We start from the raw sequence: 25747 nt of genomic DNA on the forward strand, positions 1-25747 counted from the left end.
TATGATGTTCTTCTAACCGAAAATTTCTTTCTTTTTCATTCTTTGTTCCTCACTTTTTCATACTAAGTTTTTCATACTAATACACTTAGGTCATACTAAGTGTATGGGAGCAAGGCATCCCTACTTTTTATTATTATTAATTTTGCTTAGAAATAAAAGATGCTAATGGGACGACCAGAAAAATGCGCATTTTATTGTATTAAAAATCATAGTTTGTTTGAACAAGAAGAATTTTTTTTAATCATCTAAACCAATATAAAGCCGTTTTCAAGAATATATATATATATATATATATATATATATATATATATATATATATATATATATATATATATATATATATATATATATATATATATATATATATATATATATATATATATATATATATATATATATATATATATATATATATATATATATATATATATATATATCATATGTAAGAGATATGTACTTGCCCAATAGGTGGAACATTTCTGTCAAACTGTCCTAGTATGTTTCCTGGTGGATCATAATTTGCAACTACGTAAAATTTTCCACTGGCTGCTCTAGCCACTGAAATTCCAAGCCTCTTGGAACTAATCCATATTAACTGGGTGAAATTGCCTGCAAAATAGTTTGAAATCAAATTTAATAAAAAATTAGCTTGCCGGCACCAGTTCAGAACTGTAATCTGGGCTTGCTTAAATGCTGGACTAGCCCTTAGCCCCTGCGCCAAAACATCTTCTTAGAGTCATAAATAGAACAAATTAGAAATTCAAGAAAAGGAACTTTTTTTCATGTGTTCAAAAGTATCATCTGCTGTTACTAGTAATTCAAGTCAAATAAATAAATCTAAATCTGAATCTGAATCAAAGATATCGGTTGAATTTCTCATTGTATTTCCTGTGGGTGGGATTAAAGCAGAGGAATGGTATTACGTTGACCTCCTTAATTTTAATTCTAAAGTCTCTGCGGAAAAAAATTGAGCTTTAGCTCCAATCTTAGCGGTGGTCCATGGAAAGAAGATAAACTTCTGAGAAAAGACAGATATATCTTTGTCAATGCATATGACATTAGTTGTTCAAAAGAAGATTTTTCACGAGATATAGTATTTGAACATTTTCAGTGTTTAACAAATCCGTTGCTATTGTGCATAGCGAAAATACAAATCAGACAATAACTACGTGGAAAACGATCTATGACCGTATTCGATGCCAGTGCCGAAGTAAGTCCTGATTCTCGGCAAACACAATTGAAGTCCAATATCAAACAGTTTGTAGCACAGCCTACAGAGACACTGTCTATATAGACAATGTCTGTATAGGCTGTGTTTTGTAGTAATGAACTGAAAGTAAGGAGCGTTGCGGCTGAATAGTAACAGAAACTCTAAGGAACAGAGTCTTGATAACAATAAAAACATAAAAAGAAATTTTAATGTTTATTCAAAATAAACATAATATTTATTATGTTTAATGTTACCCACCAAAAGTTACGAGCCTGAGAGTGTTTGCCCAATATTTGAAAAAGGGGAGAAACACCCCCAAAACATCAAGTAATTGTAACAAAAATCACATGATCAGATTTAGCATAAGAGAGAACCCTACTGTAGAGGTTTCAAGATACCATATACAATAATGTGGAATTTTGTATTTTTTTTTTCCAGAAGCAAAGTCACGGATGCTTGTTTTTTTTTTCCCAGGGGTGATCATATAGAGCCAGTGATTCTAGAGGATCAGAAAAGGGCTCATTTGATTGAGAATTAAAAGTCAAGTGCCATTTTAAAGTAACCAAAAATATTTGAGAGCAGCAAGCACTCTTCAACGCCTTTCCCTCCAAATATGCCCAATCCAAATTTGGGATAGCCATTTTTTCCAGCATATTCAAAAAATCTAATAACTATGACTTCGAAGATGACTTGACCCCCGTAGTCCCCGGGGTGCAATCTTTGAACTTTACCCTTTTTTTATGCGTAATTTTGGTAATTGGGAAGTATAAAAATATTTCTCGCAGAGGGGGTGGGATTGGAAGGGGCTGGGGGCTCAGGTGGGAGGAAATTTCCATGGACTAATTTTTCTTGGGGTAAGGGAATTTACCTTGGAGAGAGCCGGATTTCCCGGCATAATTTAAAAAAACGACTAGAAATTAAACAAAAAAAAAGTTTTTCTCCAACTGAAAGTAAGAAGCAACATTAATACTTAATTTAATAGAAATTATTACGTTTGTGAGGGGGTTCACCCCCTCCTTAATACTTCACTCTCTACACCAAAGTTTTTTGTATCTTTCCAGAAAAGCTGATTATTTAATTGAACGGCCCTTGTGTTTCAAGAGTCAATCTTAAATGATTGGAACAAAAAGTCTATTTTTAGGGTAAAGATTAAGGTATTAAGGAGTAACAATTTCTAACATGCGTAATAATTTCTCTTCGTTTTAAGCTTCAATTCTGCTCCTTTCTTTAAGTTGAAAAAACTTACAGTTATGGTTTTTTCGGAGTGTGCGTGTGGGGGTAGCTAGACAAATACTTCGATTCAAAATGTAACGGTCTATAAATTTCGACCTGTGAAAGTATCTAAAAAAAAAAAATAAATAAATAACAACCTACCTGTTTTCAGATTAGGTATTCCTTCGTCTGAAAAGTCATACATGTCAATTTCACTATACCAAGAATCAACAGGCTCATTTCCAGTAAGCTTTTTCGACAAATCTGAAGACCAATAACAATACAGGTTTTCACCATAATCTGTTGAATTTTGACTTTCCATACGGTCAATAGAAGCAAGATGCTCGGCCCAATCTCTTGTTTGGTTGCAAAGCTGCAAATAAAGTCAAATCATAGATTCGTAGTAGAGGTGCAAAGCGAAAGATTTGGGATTTCGGCCCTTGCAGTCTCCTCCCTCTTTCCTTGGGCCGGTGCTTTGGCCTTTTACACCAGAATTTGAAGGACAGACACTTCTAAAAGGGTATATATATATATATATATATATATATATATATATATATATATATATATATATATATATATATATATATATATATATATCCCAATAAGGTCTGAACCACGATACCCAATAAGGTCTCAACTATCTGTAACTAATTTCAAAGGGAATGAAAGGGTTTAGTAGAAGCAAAAAACTATACAGTGCTCTTGACAGTTTAGGCGGGATGTATTTACAGTCTTATGCAGAAGTAAGTATACACGAAAAGCCGGATAGATAGACTCAAATATATCATGGGACCGAAGACTCTAGGCATGAGTAGACCTCAAAGCCGCAACGAAATAAAAATCGGTATCGGCTGATTCAATTACGCGGGCGGCGGCATGCCGTCAATTGGTCGGCGTTTGTTGTATTTTTTTAGCTCCTTATTAAAAGTTTTGGAAGCATTATTCGGTATCAGATTTTGCCGTGATTCAGTCCGCAATTCCTTTTTAGCTTAGTTACCATGACCAAACCTCGGAAGAAATGAGGACGAGATATCAATCCTAACTTCTCAAAAACATTCTCTTAATCCAATTGATCGACATCAAGACATTAAACTGCCTGATAATTGAACGAAATCGACAAGATAGGTAATTAAAAATTTAATTCAAGTTCAGCTCTTAAACTTGAATTAAACAAATTTAATTGCACTATAAATCCATGGCTAAGTTATGAAACATCAATGGAACCTGATGCGTATATATTATTTCATATTGGAATATCCTGGTCTTGCAACCTGCATTCTACTTCTTTGATTACCCTACCCATCAGCCTCTCACTCTCTAAGCTACAGAAACTATATTTTTCATTGCTTCAAGATTGAATCCTCTCAAGTGGTAAAATAAAAGTTTTAAAGTTACAAATTTTAACCAACTCTTTTGAGAATGAAAGAGCTTATTTATTGTCCTTCCCATCTCAGCAATCAAGGTACTGTGGTCGTGGACGTACTTGAACGTGGCGGGTCAGCATATCAAACGATCAAAGGTATACTTTAGCGTATAGGATTTAATATTTGATTTTTTTTTTTCTTTTTACATTGCCAGTTTTCAGAAAGTCAGTATGTCTTTTTTTAAGAACAGTTTGTTCCCAGGCGTGAGAAAAAAAAGAAGCAACATTCTGTAAAGAAAAGCTTCTTATATAAAAATAGGCAACATCTTATAAAGCAAAGCATTCTTTATAATTATATTATTAAATGTTTCATTAATATATTTTAAAATTTTTAATTCTGGCTTTAAATTTCAGAATTTAATTTGAATTCAGTTTTAAATTCCCTGTTAATTCTCAGGCAGTTTAAGGAGCTAGAATTAAAAATTAAAAACTCTTAGCTAGAAATAAACTATAGCCCTTTTCTTTAAAGCTTTGACCAGCTTGTAGTTATTATGTATAAAAATAAGCTTGGTTACACAGTTTGAAGCCAACATAGCATACATATCAGTGACAATTAGTTCTGAACCACCAAAAACCCTTTCTGCTGCAGCACTTGTTGCCGGCGACGATAGAACGTTTCCTGCTAAAGCTGCAATCCATTAACTGAATTGAATATATTTTTCAGAAGGCAATGGTTGGATTGATTGCATCAACTAAGACAGGATCATCTCTTGGCATCGACTGCCAAGGACAAATATAAATCGACTTGATGCCAAATCACATCCTTATTTTCGTCCTGTTCTTCATTATCGCGCTCACACATTTATACGGAAAGCAGGTCATCCTTGGCTGGGATAGGTGGAGGTCGCAAGGAAACATTTAAATAAAATAGGAACTTCCAGGGAGAGAGGAAAGGGGGATTCTTTGAATCGATTGGGAAGGAGGAGGAGTGTGAATAGCTTTGTTGGCCTCAGGTGGCTTGGGGCTGCGGTGAGTTGTTAGTAATTGTAGTAGAAACCCTTAAAAAACGAGTTTCAGATGTGTAGTTAACATAAATTATGGTTTACGAGTTATCATTATTGGAATTTTTCTGTCGAAATGCTGCAAAGACTTTGGAAATTTTTATGAGAAGGTATGATTTCATTATTTTTGCTTCTTGGACTCTAAGTCTTTTGTCCTATTTCCCTGAATTTTGGTACCATGCACCTTTTCCAAGCGCTGTCAAGAAAAATTTATTTTAAGTACTGACAAGTAAGTATTAGCTTTCAAGAGAGTTCCTAGGCAGTTTCTTGTTATTTTTGGCGACCCAGAAATGTGAAAGAAATAAAAATAATAATTGCAGAGACATCCGCATTTCAAGCTATTTTTCGAAATTCCAAAAAAATCGTTTTAGTAATGAAATTTTACTGCTAAGCTAGACATAATTAACAGTTGTTACTTCAAATCCACTTTCGATATATTTTTTTCATTTGGCAGTTTTTTTTCAACATGTGTTTCCAAGTTGTTTTTTTTTACCAAGAAGTCATGGAGGGTTTCTTGCTAGAAAAGGAGCTGTAAGCCTCTAGTTAAGGATTTTCAACCGCGGAGATTATAATGGACAGCCTTTTAACACTGAAAATGGCACCAGAAATGGTCAGTTTTGGTGCCATATGGCACTTTATGATGGCTTTACCAAGACGACAATACAAGAAGTGTATTGACATGGCCAAAAGCTTTGATTGAGCCAGTAAATATATCTCAACGTTGTTCCAGTAGCCTGCTAGTTCTGCTCGTGCACATACATTTTACGAAACTCATTAAAGGTGCTGGGAGGGGGAGTATACATGAGGAGGATTTTAAACCTCAGAGTATAGATTTATAACCATGTACATTATGATGGTGCCCTTTTCATGTTTCACAGCCTCTATATTTCTGAAATATCACCAAAAGTGTCACTTTTGGAGCCATTTGGCACTTTATGTTGGAATCATAAGGTCAAAATTATAGAAAGTATGTAGGTATAGAAATTAGCTTTCAAATGAGCCCTAAAATAGCTTTCTTTAGCTTTCTGGTGTCCAGAGAAAAAAAAATAGAAAAAAACACAAGAAGAACCAACGCCGTTTCCGATGAGTTTTTGGTTCTTTTTCAAAATTCCCCAACAAACTTCTATCTAGAACTACCTGAATGAATAGTTACTTTTGAAACTAGACTGTTTTTTTTCTCAAAACGCGGTTTTAAACTTTCGGTTGCTATGGGTCGTGGCATTTGCTAAGTTGTACTACAGGCCACAAGAGTTTGACGGAGAACTAGTAACCAATTTTACCAGCAAAATCGTTGTACACAATTAAAAAGTATCTTATTGCAATGGCATATTGAGATAAAGAAAGCTAAGCTTACAGAAAATTCTCACCTCAGACGATAAAATCAATGGACTAGATTTGTGTTTCGCTCTGTATGTGTTGTGTGCATTGAGACAGTTAAATTGAAAAGAAGTGAAAATATCATCATCTAACAAATCTTCCACGTAGCTTTGCCTCTTTAATTCTCCTTTATTTGTATCATTCTTTTGACCAATGGCTATTTTTTCGGGGATGCTCGATTTTTTTTCGGTTTCACTGCAGGAATCTTTCAGTTTCACTGGCTGCAATACTTCTATTGCTTTCAAAGAAGAAGTCTCAGTTTCCTGTTTTGGATTTAAATCTTCAAGAATTTTAGGTATTTTATCACAAACCACTACTTTGTTGTTTATTGTCTCTTGTTTCTTAGACATTACATTTTCAGCACTTTCTTCCAACTCGCTAGTCATCTTATTAACTGATGTTTTCATATTCCTACAAACTTTCTTATTTTCACCTTCTTCTTTGCCTGAATCTTCAGAGCTGGAAGATTCTATTGATGGTAGTTTGCCACTCTTCGCAAGAAACTCCCTAAAAATAGAAGAAAAAAGCTGATAAATAAATAATTATTCTCTTAATCTTAGTTCTGAAAGCCTAAATTCTGAATAGAAAATTGTCTTGCAATCCTTATTTCTTCATATATTGATGCTCAAAAAAAGTGTCTTTACTAGGAAACTTTTTGAGTAATTGGAGCAGTCTATAAGTTCAATTAACACATTTCAAGAACGTTCAAGAACACATAACCACCCAATGCAGCTGATTCATTTTCATGAATTGTCCTTGTCTGTGTAGCTCGCACTTTACTTAAAGACTTTGAATAAATCGAGGCGGAGAAGGATGACGATAGGACGTGCGTTGCTGTAGTGGCCAAAAGCAACTTGATGATATAGTGAGTCTTTAGTAGTAATTGTTGGAGTATACCTATAAACATGAAATCTACTCTCTCTCAAAGAGGAACTTTGTGTGTATTTATGTCTTTATAAAAAATTTCTTCAAAACGGTTATATTTTCTGAAAATTGGCAGCCTGGAACTTTTTGGCCTAAAAAAACAATCTAGATAGGTCAGGAGTTTAATAAATCCATTTTGAGCCTTTTTTTTGAAAAAAATTCATATGAATGGTCCCATATTTATGAGCCTATTTCAAGAACTTAAATTACTTGGTTTCCCCCCAAGGAGTGATCGCATCGTTTTTATTATCTATTACGCATCCAAAATCACGAAAGATGACAAATAATTACGAACAGATACAGGAAAATGCATGGCAAAAGAAACAACAAAAATCATATTGAATTGCAAACAAAATGTAACTTAAAACTAAAGAATAACAGGATAATTAAATGATTTTACGCTTAAATTTATTCAAGGAATGAGATGAACTGGAACGGAATGAAGTATTTTTGGTATCAGTGAAGAATAAACAAGGAAGAAGAATTGAGTCCATGCCAGAAAAAAGAAGGAAGGAAAAGAAGGGTTTTTGGTATCTATGACTTCATATGAAAATACACAATTCTGAAAAATTAGAAAAAATTAGGTATTTTTAACTTACGAACGGGTGATCGGATCTCACAGAAATTTGATATTTAGAAGGATATCGTGTCTCAAAGCTCTTATTTCAATTCCCGAACAGATCTGGTGACAATGGAGGGGGGGGGAGTTGGGAGGGGGAAACCTAAAACTTGGAAAACACTTAGAGTGCAAGGGATCGGGATGAAACTTGATGGGAAAAATAAGCACAAGTCCTAGATACATGATTGACATAACCGGAACAGATCCGCTCTCTTTGGGGTAGTTGGGGGGGGGGGGGTTAATTCTGAAAAATTAGAAAAAATGAGGTGTTTTTAACTTACGAACGGGAGGTCGGATCCCAATGAAATTTAATATATAGAAGGATATCGTGTCTCAGAGCTCTTATTTCAAATCCCGAACAGATCTGGTGACATTGGGGGGAGTTGGGAGGGGGAAACCTAAAACTTGGAAAACACTTAGAGTGGAGGGATCGTGATGAAACTTGGTGGGAAAAATAAGCACAAGTCCTAGATACATGATTGACATAACCGGATCGGAGCTGCTCTCTTTGGGGTAGTTGGGGGGGGGGGGTTAATTCTGAAAAATTAGAAAAAATGAGGTATTTTTAACTTACGAATGGGTGATCGGATCTCAAAGAAAATTGATATTTAGAAGGATATCGTGTCTCAAAGCTCTTATTTTAAATCACGAACAGATCTGGTGACATTTGGGGGGGGGGGAGAGTTGGGAGGGGGAAACCTAAAACTTGGAAAACACTTAGAGTTCAGGGATCGGGATGAAACTTGGTGGGATTTATAATCAAAAGTCCTAGATACATGATTGACATAACCGGAAAGGATCTGCTCTCTTTGGGGTAGTTGGAGGGGGGGGGGGGGGTAATTCTGAAAAATTAGAAAAATGAGGTATTTTTAACTTACGAACGGGTTATCGGATCTCAATGAAATTTGATATTTAGAAGGATATCGTGTCTCAAATCTCTTATTGTAAATCCCGACCGGATCTGGTGACAAGGGGGTGAGTTGGGAGGGGGGAACCTAAAACTTGGAAAACACTTAGAGTGGAGGGATCGGGATGAAACTTGATTAGATGAAATTTAGAAGGATATCGTGTCTCAAAGCTCTTATTTTAAGTCCCAACCGGATCTGGATATATTGGGGGGAGTTTGGGGTGGGGGAAGCTAAAATCATGGAAAACGCTTAGATTGGAGGGATCGGGGTGAAACTTGGTGGGAAAAATAAGTAGAAGTCTTAGATACTTGAATTACATAATTGGAACGGATCCGCTCAATTGGGGGGGGGAGGAGTTAATTCTGAAAAAAAAAGAAAAAATGACGTATTTTTAACTTACGAAGGAGTGATTGGATCTTCATGAAACTTCATATGTAGAAGGACCTCGTGACTCAGATCTCTTATTTTAAATCTCAACCGGATCCAGCGTAATTTGGGGGGGGGGCAGTTGAGGGGAACCGAAAATCTTAGAAAATACTTAAAGCGGTGAGATCAGGATGAAACTGGATGGGAAGAATAAAAACCTGTCTATGACACATGACTGACATAATCGGACCGGATCTGCACTCTTTGGTGGAGTTGGGGGGGGGGGTAATTTTGAAAATTGAGGTATTCGTAACTTACGAAAGGGTGACCAGATCTTAATGAAATTTGATATTTAGAAGGGTCTTGCGCTTTAAAGCTCTAATTTTAAATTCCAACCAGATCCTATGACATTGGGTGGAGTTGGAGGGGGAAACCGGAATTCTTGGAAAACGTGAAAATTGGGGTGTTTTTATTTTACGAATAGGTGATCGGATCTTAATGAAATTTGATTTTTAGAAGGAATTCATGTCTCAGAGCTCTTATTTCAAATCCCGACCAGATCTTTTGACATTGGGGGGAGTTGGAGGGGGAAATCTTGGAAAACACTTGGAGTGGAGGAATCGGGATGAAGATTGGTGGATAGAATAAGCAAATGTCCTTGATACGTGATTGACGGAACCGTACTGGATCCGCTCTCTTTGGGGGAGTTGGGGGGGGGGTTTAGTGATTTGGCAAGTTTGGTGCTTCTGGACGTGCTAGGACGATGAAAATTTGTAGGCGTGTCAGGGAGCTGCACAAATTGACTTGATAAAGTCGTTTTCCCAAATTCGACCATCTGGGGGGCTAAAGGGAGAGGACAAATTAGAAAAAATTATGTATTTAAAAACATACGAGTGGGTGATCGGATCTTAATGAATTTTGATATTTAGAAGGACATCATGACTCAGAGTTCTTGTTTCAGTTCTTTACCGCGAACTGTTTGATAAGATGAAACTCTTACGGAACGTTGTGGGGGAGCTTCAATCAAACGAAAAAACTATCAGCATGTAGGTATTAAAAGGGAATATATTCAATATCATAGACAGCGCTGCTCTATCATAACTACCATTATCATTCACATTTTACATGAGCTAATTTGGTTGACAGTTAAAAGCTCTAGTGCCCATTTTAGGAATCAAAAGTAATTGGAGGACAATTGCAGGACAATTCTTTTTCCTTAAAAAAGACTATGTCAATATAAAGTGAATAAAAATTAATTCAAGAACTTTTCCCACAAAATAAAATTTCAAAGAAAAGTAAAGAACTCCATTAAACCAATAATGGGCAAAAATAGAAACAAATAACCTACAAAGCGTAGCGTATCCCTTCTCGAGGCCAGAACACAATTTGCACTAGCTGAACACTAATGAATGTGCATTGTCATATTAATATATATAGGCTACGGTATATTTATTCCTTATAATCTTGAGAATGTTTGATTTATTAAAGATATAAATGTAAAAAAAAAAATTATCAGGATCTTAGGACTGTTTTGAAACGATTTTAGTTTCAATGATCGTATTTCAATGTGACATTCTTTTAAATTTTCATTCGTTTTGCTAAGGACAGTCCTTGGATACAGGGTCCAAATATTCATTTAAGGGTAAGTTTCCACCGTCTAAACAAAAACTCCCTGTTGTTTCAGTTTGTAGTTTGTATTTATGAGGGAAAAGCAGTGTGGTCTTCGTTGCAAATTAATTTGAACATTGTCTAAATTGCCAATTACAGCATGGTGTGTGGCACTCTAGTTATTTGTAATCTAGTTTTTATCAACAAGTGTGACCTGTAGCTTTGTAGGACTTTAATGTAGCTTTAGGACTTATTACATCAGTCAGGTGTACGATAAAGATAATCAATAGCAATATTGCAAATTTATGAAATTAATAATAATATACTGATATTGATAAAATCAAATTTTCAGGTTTCTACAAAATTGCATACGCATATGAATTTACATTTTGAGAAAAATATATCAGCAAGCAATCGTGTTTAATTTCACTCTAATTCTAACTCCTTCTGATGTTGTATTGAAAGATATGCCATGAAAAAGAGAAAGTTTTTATAAATGTTTTATATGTCTCCGATTCCTTTTGAATATCATTTTGGAAATGTTTAAGAGTACAAAAGATGCTTTCAAATATCAGAACCGAGCTCTTAAATTAACGTATATACGAGTTTGTTTGCAAGTTCAGTATATTTAGGACTAAAAAATTTACTAATGCTAAATTCCGTAATTTATTGGCTAGAGGTGCTGTCCCTAGCAAATTAATTATCAAAGTATTTATTTTCTTGAAAAAGCATAACTATAATATGATTAGAATAATATAATTAGAACCTCATCTAGATGTTCGCACTAAATACATTGATTTTTGTGCAAGGAAAAGTAAAAATTCAAGGCAGTTTTTTTCTGATTTTCTTCAAATAGAAATAAATGGAACAGTAATCACCCCGAAGACTCATCAGTTTGATGTTCTGACGCAAAAAACTAATACAAAAAACATGAAAATAAACACGCACACGTCAACGCCATAATAAAAATAATAATAATAATAATATAAATAACCTTAAGCTTATTAGCCAAGGAGTATCACATAGCAAAATATGTAATAATTCACATCGCAAAATAAATGAAAAATAACAATCTACACTCCCTCCCCCCCTAAAAAGGAACCATTAAGTTACTATCTCTCTTAAGCACTTCATTTACGTATTTTCAAAGCTGAACAATTATGTTTTTACAATCGTCTGGAGGAACCCCAAGAAATCAATAATACTACCCTTAATTTGTCACTTTTTAAATGCGAAAGCTGCTAACACTCCTCCAAAACTCTTAAGCTACACATGGGGCAAGAGTAACACGTAGCTCACCCCAACCTTTTTCTTTCATAAACTGCTTTTTTATTTTGACAATTTTCTCGAATATGAAATCAGTCTATAATGTCTTGAACGGCAAATCGTTTTTGAAAAATACCCCTGTACAAAAACCTGTGACTACCGAGTAAATCTTCGACGTTTCTTCCATTCAACTATCTCAGTCTGTTTTGGCCGCGTGACTGTCAATATATAGATTCGGTTTTAAAATCAAGCAAAGTTGTTCAATATTTTAATTACTTGCGAAAGCTTCCATCATTTCTTCATATATTCATGAAAATAAGCAACCAGTTTCAATATTTTTAATTACTTGTAATATCTTCAGTCGTTTATCAATGTATTTTTTCAGAAACACTATTGATCATGAAACATACTTAATTGTACAACAAAGAACTGTAAGTACACAAAATCTCGTTCACACATGTACAAACACACACACAACCGCATATATGTATATTCCCTGTAAACCTGATTGTTCCGTTAGAATACTATGCTTTGTTATTATCTGATTAAATTATTTTGAATTTCATATTAAAAGCATTTCCTAGGCAGAAAAAACGAAAATAAACGACATCCATAACTCCCTAAACTTTAATAAACGAGCTTCGTATGTGTGCTCGTTAAGATTTGATAATATTTGTCTTACCCAGGAGGTGGTACGCAAATGGCAAATTCTCCTACGTAATTTCCCGGTGGATCATAGTTTACAACGACATATATTCGACCTGTATTCGATTTTGCAGAGCCGATTCCAATTTTTTTCGATTCTTTCCAGATAACTTGAGTGAAATGCCCTAAAATCAAGAAATATCAATATGAGAAAAACTAGAATCAAACAGAGTAAGGAGTGACCCGGCTCAATAGTAAAAGAAACTCTAAAAAAACGGAACTTTGATGCTAATAGATACATCAAAGGAATCGGATTCTTATGCTGATTTTAAATATATAACTTTCATAAAATTTAGTCTTACTCATCAAAAGTTACGAGCCTGAGGAAATTTACCTTATTTAGGAAAATAGGGGAAAACACCCCCTAAAAGTTACAGAATCTTAACGAAAATCACACCAACGCAATTAACATATCAGATATTGCTACTGTAGAAGTTTCAAGCTCGTATCTAATAAAATGTGGAACTTCGTATTTTTTTTCCAGAAAACTGATCACGGATGCGTCTTCATTTGTTTGTTTGTTGTTTTTTTCCCAGGGGTGATCGTATCGACCAAGTGGTCCTAGAATATCACAAGAGGGCTCATTATAACAGAAATCAAAATAGTACCCTTTTTAAGTAACAAGAGTAAATTGGAGGGTACCTAGGACCCCTCCCAAGCTCAGTTTTTCCCAAAGTCAACGTGTCAAAGTTTTGAGAAAGCCATTCTGTTCAACATAGTCAAAAAACATAATAACTATGTCTTTGGGGCTGATTTACTCCCCCAGAGTCCCCGGGAGAGGGGCTGCAAGCTACAAACTTTGACCAATGTTTACATACAGGAATGGTTCTTGGGAAGTGTCCAGATGTTTTCAGGGGATTTTTTTTGGTTAGGAAGGGGGGGGGGGTTGAGGGAAGAGGCTACGTGGGAGGATCTTCCCTTAGAGGAATCTGTCATGGGGGAAGAGAAATTCCATGAAGGGGGTATAGTATTTTCGAGCATTATTTAAAAAAACAATGAAAAAATAAATTTGAAAATATTTTTGCAACTGAAAGTAAGGAGCAGCATTAAAACTTAAGCAAACAGAGATTATTAAAAATATGAGGGATTCATCTCCTTCTAAATACCTCGCTCTTTACGCTGAAGTTTTTTTTTAGTAATTTCAACTATTTATTGTACGGCCTTTGTGATTCAGGGGTCATTCTTAAGGAATTGGAACAAAATTAAAGCTTTAGTTTAAATAGTGAGATGTTAAGGAGGGGGCAAACCTCCTCTTATACATAATAAAAAATACGAATATAGAAGTTCGTTACGTAAGTTAATTCGGAAGCTACGCATATTTTTTACCAATAAAAATGTTCGTTAGAAATTAAAAGTTCTAGTTGCCTTTTTAAATAACCGAAAAATTGGACGGAAACTAGGCCTCCTCTTTACCCCTTTTTCTCTAAATCGTCCGATCAAAACTAAGAGAAAACCATTTAGAAAAAAAAATAATACGCAAATTTCCTTTTCATTATTTATGTGCGGAGAGCCAAAATCAAACATGCGTTAATTCAAAAACGTTCAGAAAGTAATTGAAAAAACAAGTTTTTTCAACTGAAAGTAAGGAGTGGCATTAAAACTTAAAATGAACAGAAATTACTCCGCGTAAGAAAGGGGCCACTCTCTCCTCAACACCCCAATCCTTACGCTAAAGTTGTTTACAGTTTTAAAAAGTAGAATTGAGAGAAATAGTCAAACTTTAGCGTAAAGAGCGGGGCGTCGAGGAGGGAACAGTCCCATTCATACACAGAGTAATTTCTGTTCGTTTTAGGTTCTAATGTCGTTCCTTACTTTCAGTTAAAAACACTTGATTTTTTTATTTAATTCATAAAGCAATGAACAAAAACTGAATAGACTTAATAGTCACTATCTCATTCAAATTGAATTGAGTGTTGTTGAAGGTTCTAAACAAACAGAAACCTTGAAATTAAAATTTGGAATATTAAGAAAATCGGGCAAATGTTTAAAAATACTCTATGCATGATATCTAGTGTGTAAGATCAAACGTCTTATTAGCCTTAAATCCATTTAGTAATTTGCTGCTAAGCTATTCAGGATGGAAACGTGAAATTTTGGCAGAATATTTTTAAACTATAAGGTAGCTGTTTTTGAAAATAACTTCGAAAAACATATGCATTTTGGGAAAAGATTCATGTGATTTCTATAGCAAAGACAATCCAGAAATAGCCAAAAATCAAAGAAGGTCTACTGTAGGCAATATTAAACCAAAGGGTCAGAACAAAGAACCGTTCATCAAAGTGTTGATCTAATCAAAGAATCTGATAACAAAAATTTATAAGACAGCGTCTTGTTAAAGGAATTTCAACTCCGAAACTATCTCCAAAAACAGAAATTGTGCAAAGGAAAACTATAAGAATTGAACAGTTTATTATAATTCGAAAGTGGTCTCAAAAGGTCTTAAAAAGTAAAATTATAGGTGAATGAAAGTAACTGCATCCAATGTTGCAAATATCCATTCTTATAGAGGGTTCATGAAAAAAATAATCATTGGAGCCTTGGCATCCATTGGACAACCCTATTTAGTCGTTTCTAAGAAGTAGTAAGAATGAGAAGTGCTTCTGTTCGTACGCGTCAACTCGATCAATTAATCTACTCCAAATTTTGCTTAATTAAAAACGTATTGGCGAAATAAGTTTTGCTCTCATGCTAATTTGAATTCAAACATTTATTTGCTAAAATGCTTTTGGCGCAGATGTGCGTAAAATGATTCACTTAATGAGACAAGCAGAATGAACAAAATCACAATTAATTGTTTGCTTTAGTCTATTTAGTTAGACCGTGTGTTTTTAATCTATTTACCTTCTTAGATTAGCCGGTATATTTATAGTTTTAAGCATATATCTTTTAGATAAGAAGATTTTCAGTTTAATGTCCATTTGTTACTTTTACCAAAGCTGAGTATATTCTTAGGCTACCGTTGAAAGTGCACGTTGGAAGCACGTTGAAAATGAACCCATACGTCTTGAAAAATTGAAAATATGTACCCTTTATGCAATTACAGCAAATTTGCATTATGTTAATTAAAAAGGTTGACAGAAATTAAAATGAGCGTATTCTCAAAAATTAAGATAGAATGAATGAAACCTAAAACAAGGTGAAATTAAAATGAAAATACAAGTAAACTGAACACAAACAGATATGCCTTTAAACAAGAGTAGTACTACAACCCCAACAAAAGCTCTAATGGCTAGAATGTCAGTAGTGCGGCCAGAGGGAGTACTAAACCAAGTTCATTAGCATAACTGGTTACTATACCACAAACCTTTGACCTACATATTCAGGTAATAATAATTATGTGAATAATTTTTTAGGAAGACATCACAGAAATACATCATTCGCATAGCCGGTTACTATCCATGTAAAAATTTGGGTGAATGACCTACGTATTCATGTCAGGAGCTGATAAACTAATATTCAACCTTCACGGAATGAGAGGACAGATTGTCTATACTACGGAGGATACATCTCTTTTGCTTACTTTCATGGAAATTTCATTTGCATACAGAAATGAGGCCTTAGCAACCATCCGTGTCAGCCAGATCCAATATAAGGCTGGATTATCAAAATATTATCGGGAATGGGATCTTATATAAATACTTTTGTAAGAGGCAGCGCATGGTCATCGATAATCCAGCCTCCAAGTCCCCTAATGCCACTCCCTCCAAATTTTTGCACCCCTCTTTGTTTGAACTTAGTTTTTTCTTGAACTTTACTTTAAAAAATCCTTGTTTAACTTTATTTTTTTTTGCTTTGAAATTTTTTCAACTTTTTTTTCATGTCTTAAAATGACATAAAATATACTTAAAAAATGCACATGTGAAATTTTCGAAATACAAAATGTAGATGATATAGATACGTTAGTCGTGATTTTTCCCATTAGAAAAATAATGCTTTTTCTTTTTATTGACTTAGCAATTCTTTCAACTTTTTTTCATATCTTAAAATATGTTAAAATATACTTAAAACCAAAAAATTCACTTGTGATGTTTTCAAAATATGAAATGAAAATGGTATAGATATGTTAATCGTGATTTTGCCTGTTAAAAAATGTAATGTTTGTAGTGACATTTTTTCTTTTTTTTTTACTTGAATTTTTTTTTTAGTTTGAATTTTTTGGAAGTATTGATTAGTATTGGGGTAAAAGTCAAATTAATGAAGTCGTATATATTTTAAACGATCATATGACAGCCCTATGAGGTAAATGATAGAATAAAGCCTATTGAAAAATATCGCTTAGTAATGGGGTATGTATAAAGTCGAAATTAATAATGTCATATATATTTTCTCATTGTCAAAACTAAAACTTGTTCTTATTTGTCGAAACTAAAACCCAAGATTCTCAAACGATCAAATATTTTTTTATAAATCAGATGAATCTTAACAGTGTGTGTGTTTTTATTTTTAAAAACGCAAACCCAAGTTTCTTAAATGATCAAATATTTTTAATAAATCAGATGTATGTGTACATTCGTATTTGTCAAAACTAGAACCCAAGTTTCTTAAATGATCAAATATTCTTAATCGATCAGATGTATCTTAACCGTGTGTATTCTTATTTGTCAAAACTAAAACCCAAGTTTTTTAAATGACCAAAATATTTTTAAAAAATCAGATGTATCTTAACTGTGTGCGTTCTTATTTTTCAAAACTAAAATCCAAGTTTCGTTGATGATTAAATAATTTTTAATAAATTAGATGTATCTTAACCGTGTGTGTTCTTATTTGTCAAAACTGGAACCCAAATTTCTTAAACGGTCAAGTATTTCTTTTTCTATAAATCAGATGTATTTTAACCGTGTGCATTCTTATTTGTCAAAACTAAAACCCAAATTTCTTAAATGATCAATTTTTTTAAATTAATCAGATGCGTGTGTTAAATTATCTAATGTGAGTGTTAAATTATCTAATATGAGTGTGTTAAATTATCGAATCGTGTGTGTATTCTTATTTGTAGAAAATAAAACCCAAGTTTTTTAAATGATCAAATATTTTTCTGTAAATAAGATGTATCTTAATTAGTACGCGTTCTTATTTGTCAAAACTAAAACCCAATTTTCTTAAATGCTCAATTTTTTTTATATAAATCAGATGTATTTTAACCGTGTGCATTCTTATTTGTCAAAACTAAAACCCAAGTTTCTTAAATGATATAACATTTTTAATAAATCATATGTATCTTAACCGTGTGTGTTTTCTTATTTGTCAAAACTCAAACCATAATTTCTTAAATGATCTAATATCTTTTAATAAATCAAATTATCTTAGCCATATGTGTTCTTGTTTGTCAAATCTAAAACCAACGTTTCTTAAATAACCAGAACTTTTATTAAATCATATTTTTCTTAACCGTGTGTGTGTTCTTATTTGTTGAAACTAAAATTCAAGTTTCTTAAAGGATAAAATATTTTTTTAAATAAGATTATCTTAACAGAGTGTGTTCTTATTTGTCACAACTAAAATCAAGTTTCTTAAATGCTCAATTTTTTTATAAATCGGATGCATTTTAACCGTGTGCATTCTCATTTGTTAAAAATAAAACCCAAGTTTCTTAAATAAGTATTTTAAATAGATCTGATGTATTTTAACTGTATGTATTCTTATTTCTCAAAACTAAAACTAAAGTTTCGTAACTGATAAATTATTTTCAATGAATCAGATGTCTCTTATCCATGCGTGTTCTTATTTGTCAAAACTAAAACCCAAGTTTCTTGAATGACCAAATATCTTTCATAAATCAGAAACATTTTAAACTTTTGTCTTCTTATTTGCAAAAATAAACCCAAGTTTCTTAATTGATCAAATATTTTTTAATAAATGAGATGTATCTTAACCCTGTTTTTTCTTATTTCTCAAAACTAAATCCCAAGATTCTTAAATGATCAAGATTTATAATAAAATCAGATTTATCTTAACCGTGTGTGTTCTTGTTTGTCAAAAACTAAAACCTAAGTTTTATAAATTACCAAAATTTTTTAATAAATCAGATGTATTTTAAACGTATGTCTTCTTATTTGTCAAAACTAAAACCCAAGTTTCTTAAATGATCGAATATCTTTGTAACAAATATGATGTATCATAACCGTTTGTTCTTATTTATAAAAAAAAGCCGAGTTCCTTAAACGATCAAATATCTATAATGAATCAGATGTATCTTAACTGTGTGTGTTCTTATTTGTCAAAACTAAAGCCCAAGTTTTTTAAATGATATATTTTTAATTAGATAAATTTTAAATGTGTTTCTTCGTATGTGTCAAAACTAAAACCCAAGTTTTTTAAATGATCAAGTATTTTTAAAATGTAACAAATTCAAAGCATTCATTTTTGTTTTTATGATAATATTCTATATGCTGTTATTTCAAAAAAATCTTTATGCATTACTTTGTTATGATTTCATTATTTAAGGGCACTCTTGCAAGTCGAACATTTAGACTATTTCTTAAAAATCTGGATATATAAAAAAAGGAATTTTCAGAGATATAGATACTACTAGTGTGCTTCTAAGGGGTATACTAAAAATTAAGATAGGTTAACAAGGTTTTTACCAAAGTCTGAGAGAGATAAACTGATTTTTTTCCAAAATCCACACAGATAAGCAAACACCAGCCCAGATAGACTGGCACAGAGAGTGAAAAAGAAAAAAAATGAATAGAAACATACATATTTAGAAATTCAAAATGATAAAGACAGACACTGGGACAAGAAAACATCCGCCCAGACACACAGAAACAGAGATTAAGAGACAAAAACATATGGAATTACACAGATACAGACATACAAAGAAAAACAAACGCTGGGAAAATTAAATCCGCCCAGACACACAGAAACAGAGCTAAGAGACAAAAACATATGCAATTACACAGATACAGACATACAAAGAAAAACAAACGCTGGGCTAGGAAAACACCTCATCCAGATGCACAGACATCGAGAGCTAAGAAAAACAAAACAAACAACAGATTCAGACATACGAACAGAAAAAGTCAGACACTGGGGCTAGGAAAAACTCGTCCAGACACAGAGGCACAGAGAGTGGAAAAAGCAAAAACATGTAATAAACAAAGATTCAGACATACAAATAGACAAAACAGACACTCTGACAAGCACACACCTGCCCAGACACACAGGCACTGAAGCGAAAGAGACAAAAGCAGATACAGACACAAATTTAGACATGCAAACAGACATAACAGAAACTCTGACAAGCAAACACACAACCATACACACAGGCTTCGAGAGTGAGAGAGACAAAACATACACATATTCAGACATACAAACAGAAAAATACAGACACTGTGACAAGCAAACGTAAACCCAGACACAAGGCACAAGAGAGAGAGATAAAAAACATATACAAACAAACTCATTCAGAAATACAAACAGACAAACATAGACACTGGGACATGCAAACACCCGCCCAAGACACAAAAAGAGACAAAAATACATACAAACACAAATATTCAGACATACAAACAGACAAAGACAGACACTGGGTCAAGCAAACACCTACCCAGACATAAAGGCATAGAGTAAGAGAAGTAAAAAACACACACACACACAAAGATTCAGACATAAAACTGACAAAGACGGACATTGTGACAAGCATACACCCAGCCAGACGCAGAGGCACAGTAAGTGAGAGTGACAAAAAACAAATACTACCACACATATTCAGAAATAAAAATGGACAAAGACAGAAACTGGAATAAGAAAACACCCACCCAGACACACAGGCACAGAGACAGACAAAAACACATACAAACGCACAGATTCAGACATATAAACAGAAAAAAGGGACACTTGCACAAGCAAACATCCGCCCTTAGTGTGGCACGCCAAGGTAAGTGAGCCTAGCTTGAATAAAGCTATTTGAAAAAAAGGTGGGGATTGTAGGTTAGCTGCAAGTACCTGGGTAAAAGTAGAAATTGACTGCCTATTTGTTTGTCTCTCTTACTGTGCCTGTGGGTATGAGCAGGTTTTTGCTTGTCCCAGTTTAGGTCCTTGTCGGTTTTTGTGTCTGTATCTGTGTGTTTCTATGTGATTTATCGCTCTCTCTCTGTGCCTGTGTTTCTCAGTAGATGTTTGCTTTGTCCCAGTGACGGTCTTTGTCTGTCTGAATCTGTGTGTTTGTATTCGTTTGTCTTTCTCACTCTCTGTGCCTGTGTGTCTGGGTGGGTGTTTGCTTGTTCCAGTATCTGTCATTGTCTATTCGTGTTTCTGAGCCTGTGCGTTTGTATGTTTTTGTCACTATCACTCTCCGTGCCTCTGTTTCTAGGCGGGTGTTTGCTTTTCCTAGTGTCTGTCTTTGTCTCTTTGTAGGCCTGAATCTGTGTGTTTGTTTGTGTGTTTGTATCTCTCACTCTCTGTGCCTGTGTCTCTGGGTGAGTGTTTGCTAATCCCATTGTCTGTCTTTGTTTGTTTGTATGTCTCAATCTGTGTATTTTTATGTGTTTTATCACTCTCACTCTCTGTGCCTCTGTGCCTAGACGGGTGATTGCTTGTCCCAGTGTCTATCTTTGTCTGTTTGTAAGTCTGAATCTGGGTCTTTGTATCTGTTTTTGTCTCTCTTACTCTCTGTACCTATGCATCTGGCCGGGTATTTGCTTGTCCCAGTGTCTGCCTTTGTCTGTTTGTATGTGTTTTCGTCTCTATCCCTCTCTGTGCCTGTGTGTGTCTGGGCGGGTATTTGCTTTTACCTAGTGCCTGTTTTGTTTGCTTGTATGTCTAAATCTTTGAGTTTGCATGTGCATTTATCTCTCCCACTCTCTGTGCCTGTGTGTCTGGGCGGGTGTTTGCTTGACACAGTGTCTGCCTTTGTTTGTATGTCTGAATCTATGTGTTTGTATATTGTTTTTGTTTCTCTCACTCTCTGTGCCTGTGTACTTAGGCGGGTATTTGATTGTCCCAGTGTCTGTCTTTGTCTGTTTGTATGTCTGAATCTGTCTGTTTGTATGTGTTTTTTGTTTCTCTTACTCTCTGTGCCTTTGGGTCTCGACAGGTGTTTGCTTATCCCAATGTCTGTCTTTGTCTGTTTGTATGTCTGAATTTGTGTGTTTGTATATGTTTTTGTCTCTTTCACTCTCTGTGTTTGTGTGTTTGGGCGGGTAATTGCTTGTCCCATTGTCTGTATCGCCTGTTTGTATATCTGAATCTTCGTGTTTTTGTGTGTTTGTCTCTCTCACTCTCTGTGCCTGTGTGTCCGGGTGGTTGTCTGCTTGTCCCAGTTTCTGTATTTTGTCTTTTTGTATTTCTAAATCTGTGTGATTGTATGTGTTTTTCTCTCTCTCCCACTCTGTGCCTTTGTGTCGGGGTTGGTATTTCCATCTCCCAGTGTCTGTCGTTGTCTCTTTGTATATCTGAATCTGTGTGTTTGTATTCATTGTTTTCTCTCTCTCTCTCTCTCTCTCTCTCTCTCTCTCTCTCTCTCTCTCTCTCTCTCTCTCTCGTGTTTGCATGACCCAGTGTCTTTCATTTTCTGTTTGTATGTTGATTTTGATCATACCATGTAAGCGTTTAAAAATTAAATAGAGGATTCTTGTTATATTAGGCGAGAGTTTTATAATTTAGTGAAAGAAGTTTGATAATATCAGACAGGATTTGGAAATACTTGGCTAGAGTTTTTATCTGTATCATAAGCTATTATTATACAGCACCCTTTCGAAAAAAATCACTTGACATAACCAGCTGGTAATTGCCTAAGAATTCTGAATATTAAAAATTAGGAGCCAGAATTGTACATACACACACACACACACACACACACACACACACACACACACACAATATATATATATATATATATATATATATATATATATATATATATATATATATATATATATATATATATATTCAAAATCCAACTTTATGTTGGATCTAGTTGCTATAGCTGGTTGCTAGGGCATCATAAATATATATTCAAAAGAGGTTCTCATTGAAGTATGCAAAAGAGATATACCCTTTGTAGCATAGACAATCTGGTTGCTAGGGAAGGTTCAATGACAGGATCTGGCTGGTGATCTCTCTTTTGTCTACTACTACTACTATAGTTACTTCTACTGCTACTACTACCACTATTACTGCTGCTACTACTACTTCTACTACTACTACTACTGCTACTACAACTACTACCACTACTACTACTACTACTACTACTACTACTACTACTACTACTACTACTACTACTACTACTACTACTACTGCTACTACTGCTACTACTGCTACGACAACTGTTTCGTCTACTTCTATTACTACTGCTACTACAATAAGATATCTCTCTTTTAGTATGATTATGTAAGTAGGTCAATTCTCTAGTTTAGTAGTGTCCAAATAAAGGTGTAAACTCTGTACCCATCTTTACCAAAACAATATGTATTACAATGAGTGGTTTTTTATTTGTGACGCAATCAACAAAAACATCCAAAAAATAAACCAATATACAATTACAGGGTTACGAACAAGAGTAGGACCACTATTGCCTCCATTGTTCTAAAGAGGGTATTGTCAGTTTCACTTTACAGAAAACTATATGTATTTAAAAAATTGTGCATCTTATAAATCTCAAAATTAATAAAAGGTTACAAAAATTCCAAATGATTTTCTATTCATTTGAAAGGAATTTAGAAAAAAAGAAGAAAGTATTGGTGAAAATCTACTGTGTACTAGCTCAATAAAATAAAATTTATTGCTTAAGAAACAATAATAGAAAACAGCACAATTCCTTAAAATTTGATATATTTTTTTTACTTTTCAATGCTATTATAATGAAATAAAAGAGGTTTCAAACACTTTTGTTTTCAATAAAGCACAAAAATTCTTACAAGAAAGCACTAATCAAACTTTATCAATCAAAGAAAAGAACTGAAACGGTGGTAGTCCCTATCGTTGAAAGGATGGCTTTATTTCTTTTTGAGTAACTGTTTATTTTATTTTTCATTTTAACCTGTCAAAAACTCGCAAGCATAAAATTGAGTGTTCTCAAAATTCAGTTTAAAATTAAATCGCAGTTTTTACTTTCTTACTTTAATTAATGCCGCATAATTTTTGACGTATAAAGCGTAACAACTTTGTTCCTTCAGGTGGACAGATCTGCTGCTATGAAGAGAACCGTATCAGCAGCAATATTGACCATGGTGAGAAACATCTGAAGGCTGTCCTTCTGCCTGGTCCAAAGTTCAACCTTCAGGTGTGACAAACCATGGGACGTGGGTTCAAAGTCAAATATGATTCTAGCAGGCGCTGTCAGTGACATCCGAAGGAGATGCCCAAGCCTTGTAAGAGTCCACTGGGAAATTTTTAGCTGAGAATTGAACTTGGTGAGTAAGGGCCAGGAGCCCTCCATTACAACAAATCGTTCCGTCGTACACCCTCGATCCGATAAACTTGTTTCGTCTGGTAGGCGTTTACTGGGCTCGAGATCGTGGACTTATGGGAACATGTCTAAGCCGCGTAGAGCTGGACTGAGTCCAAGGATGAACTATATATGAACATCTTCGTGGGTGTAAGAATATTGGGTGATCTCCAAATGGCATTGAGGGTTTTGACGACGGAAGAAGCTTTTGCGATTCGGCTGCCCAGTGCCGGCTTCACGGAGCCATCATTTTAAATCCTGTTTCTATGGTAGGTGAAGTTAGTAGCAACTTGAGCCTGTGTTCGATAAACTATAATGCTTTCCGTTGGCCTAGCAGGATATTCAGAGTGTCTATCAGCTGTTGTATGGAGTCGGTAACGAGCGTAAGATCGTCTCTGAAGTCGACGTTGGTCAAGACTCGATCTTCAAACTAGAGACCATAGGGAAATGGATTAATTTTTCGAGTCGTGACACGGCCTACGACACAATTAAACAATTTTAGGACGACAGCACAGCCTTGTCGCACACAGGTTTTGATGGTAAATGACCTGCTCCGCTTCCCGTTGCCTTGGATGTTACTCTTGATTTCTTCGTATAGCTTTTAAAGGATTAGACAATGTTTGGCTGGTAATCCGAGAGAGTGAACTATAAATCAGAATGATTTATGGCCGACCGAATCGAAGGCAGTCTCGAAGTCCAGAATTGCTATGCAAGCTTTTTTTTCGGATATATTTTCCACAAACTGGTGCAGTATAAGAACATGTTCAATAGCAGATTTCTTGGGCATAAGCCCGGCCTGTTGGATTTGTGTCTTTCTTTCCGAAAAATTCTTCAGCGGTCATACAAAGTCGTTGCAAAGAACTTTCCAGGCACTGAAACAAGAGTAATCCCTCTGTAGTTTGAGCATTTGTTCTTGCTTCCATTCCTTTTCCACAGAGGTTGGATGATGCCCACACGCCAGTGCTATGGAACCCATTCTTTGTACCACATTAGAGAGAAGATTATGTAGAGCCAGAGTGGCATAGCTAGCCCTGCGTTCTTACGGGGGCTCTGCTGATATTCCACATAAGTCTGCAGTTCCGTTGCTCTTCAAACACTTTGTTGCTGACTGAATTTCTGCTAGTGTGGAGGGAGTAGCTCTTTCCTCTGTTGACGGTTCTTAGATGATATTCATTTGGCATGCAATGTCCTGGTTAGTCTGCACGACAGCTTCGGTATTTAGGAAACTCGAGAAGTGGTCTCTCCATCGGTTTAGCTGGACAGTTTCTTCATTGAATCAATGGCTGTCTACGAACACTACAGGTCCAAGCGAAGGTGCATAATCCCTTGTGAGATCACGAAGATGTTTGTTAAGGTACTGAATACAAAGTCATTGCAAAAAACGTTCCAGGCACTGAAAGAAGAGTAATCCTCTGTAGTTTGAGTATATGCTCTTGCTTCCCTTCCTTTTCCACAGAGGTTGGATGATGCCCACACGCCAGTGCTGTGGAACCCATTCTGTGTACCACATTACAGAAGATTATATAGAGCCAGAGCGCCATAGCTAGCCCTGCGTTCTTGAGGGGCTCTGCTGATATTTCACATAAGCCTGAAGTTCCATTGCTCTTCAAACACTTTGTTGCTGACTTAATTTCTGCTAGCGCGAAGAGAGTAGCACTTTCCTCTGTTGACGGTTCTTAGATGATATTCACTAGGCGTGCAATGTCCTGGTTAGTCTGCACAACAGCTTCGGTATT

At 34.8% G+C, this 25747-nt stretch overlaps 1 protein-coding gene across 1 annotated transcript in view; it reads right to left on the reverse strand.

Annotated features, from left to right (window-relative positions):
• The window catches only part of LOC136035414 (uncharacterized), a 91043-nt gene that overhangs the window by 34649 nt on the left and 30647 nt on the right, over window positions 1-25747 (reverse strand). The window contains exons 7-10 of the mRNA XM_065717207.1: window positions 12600-12747; window positions 6217-6733; window positions 2585-2795; window positions 462-609 (exon numbers count right to left, since the gene is read on the reverse strand). Of these exons, the coding sequence (XP_065573279.1) occupies window positions 462-609; window positions 2585-2795; window positions 6217-6733; window positions 12600-12747 (1024 nt within the window). The remainder of the gene's footprint in view (window positions 1-461; window positions 610-2584; window positions 2796-6216; window positions 6734-12599; window positions 12748-25747) is intronic.

Source organism: Artemia franciscana, chromosome 14 (assembly GCF_032884065.1).
Source record: "Artemia franciscana chromosome 14, ASM3288406v1, whole genome shotgun sequence".
In the NCBI taxonomy this organism is placed as follows: Eukaryota; Metazoa; Arthropoda; class Branchiopoda; order Anostraca; family Artemiidae; genus Artemia; species Artemia franciscana.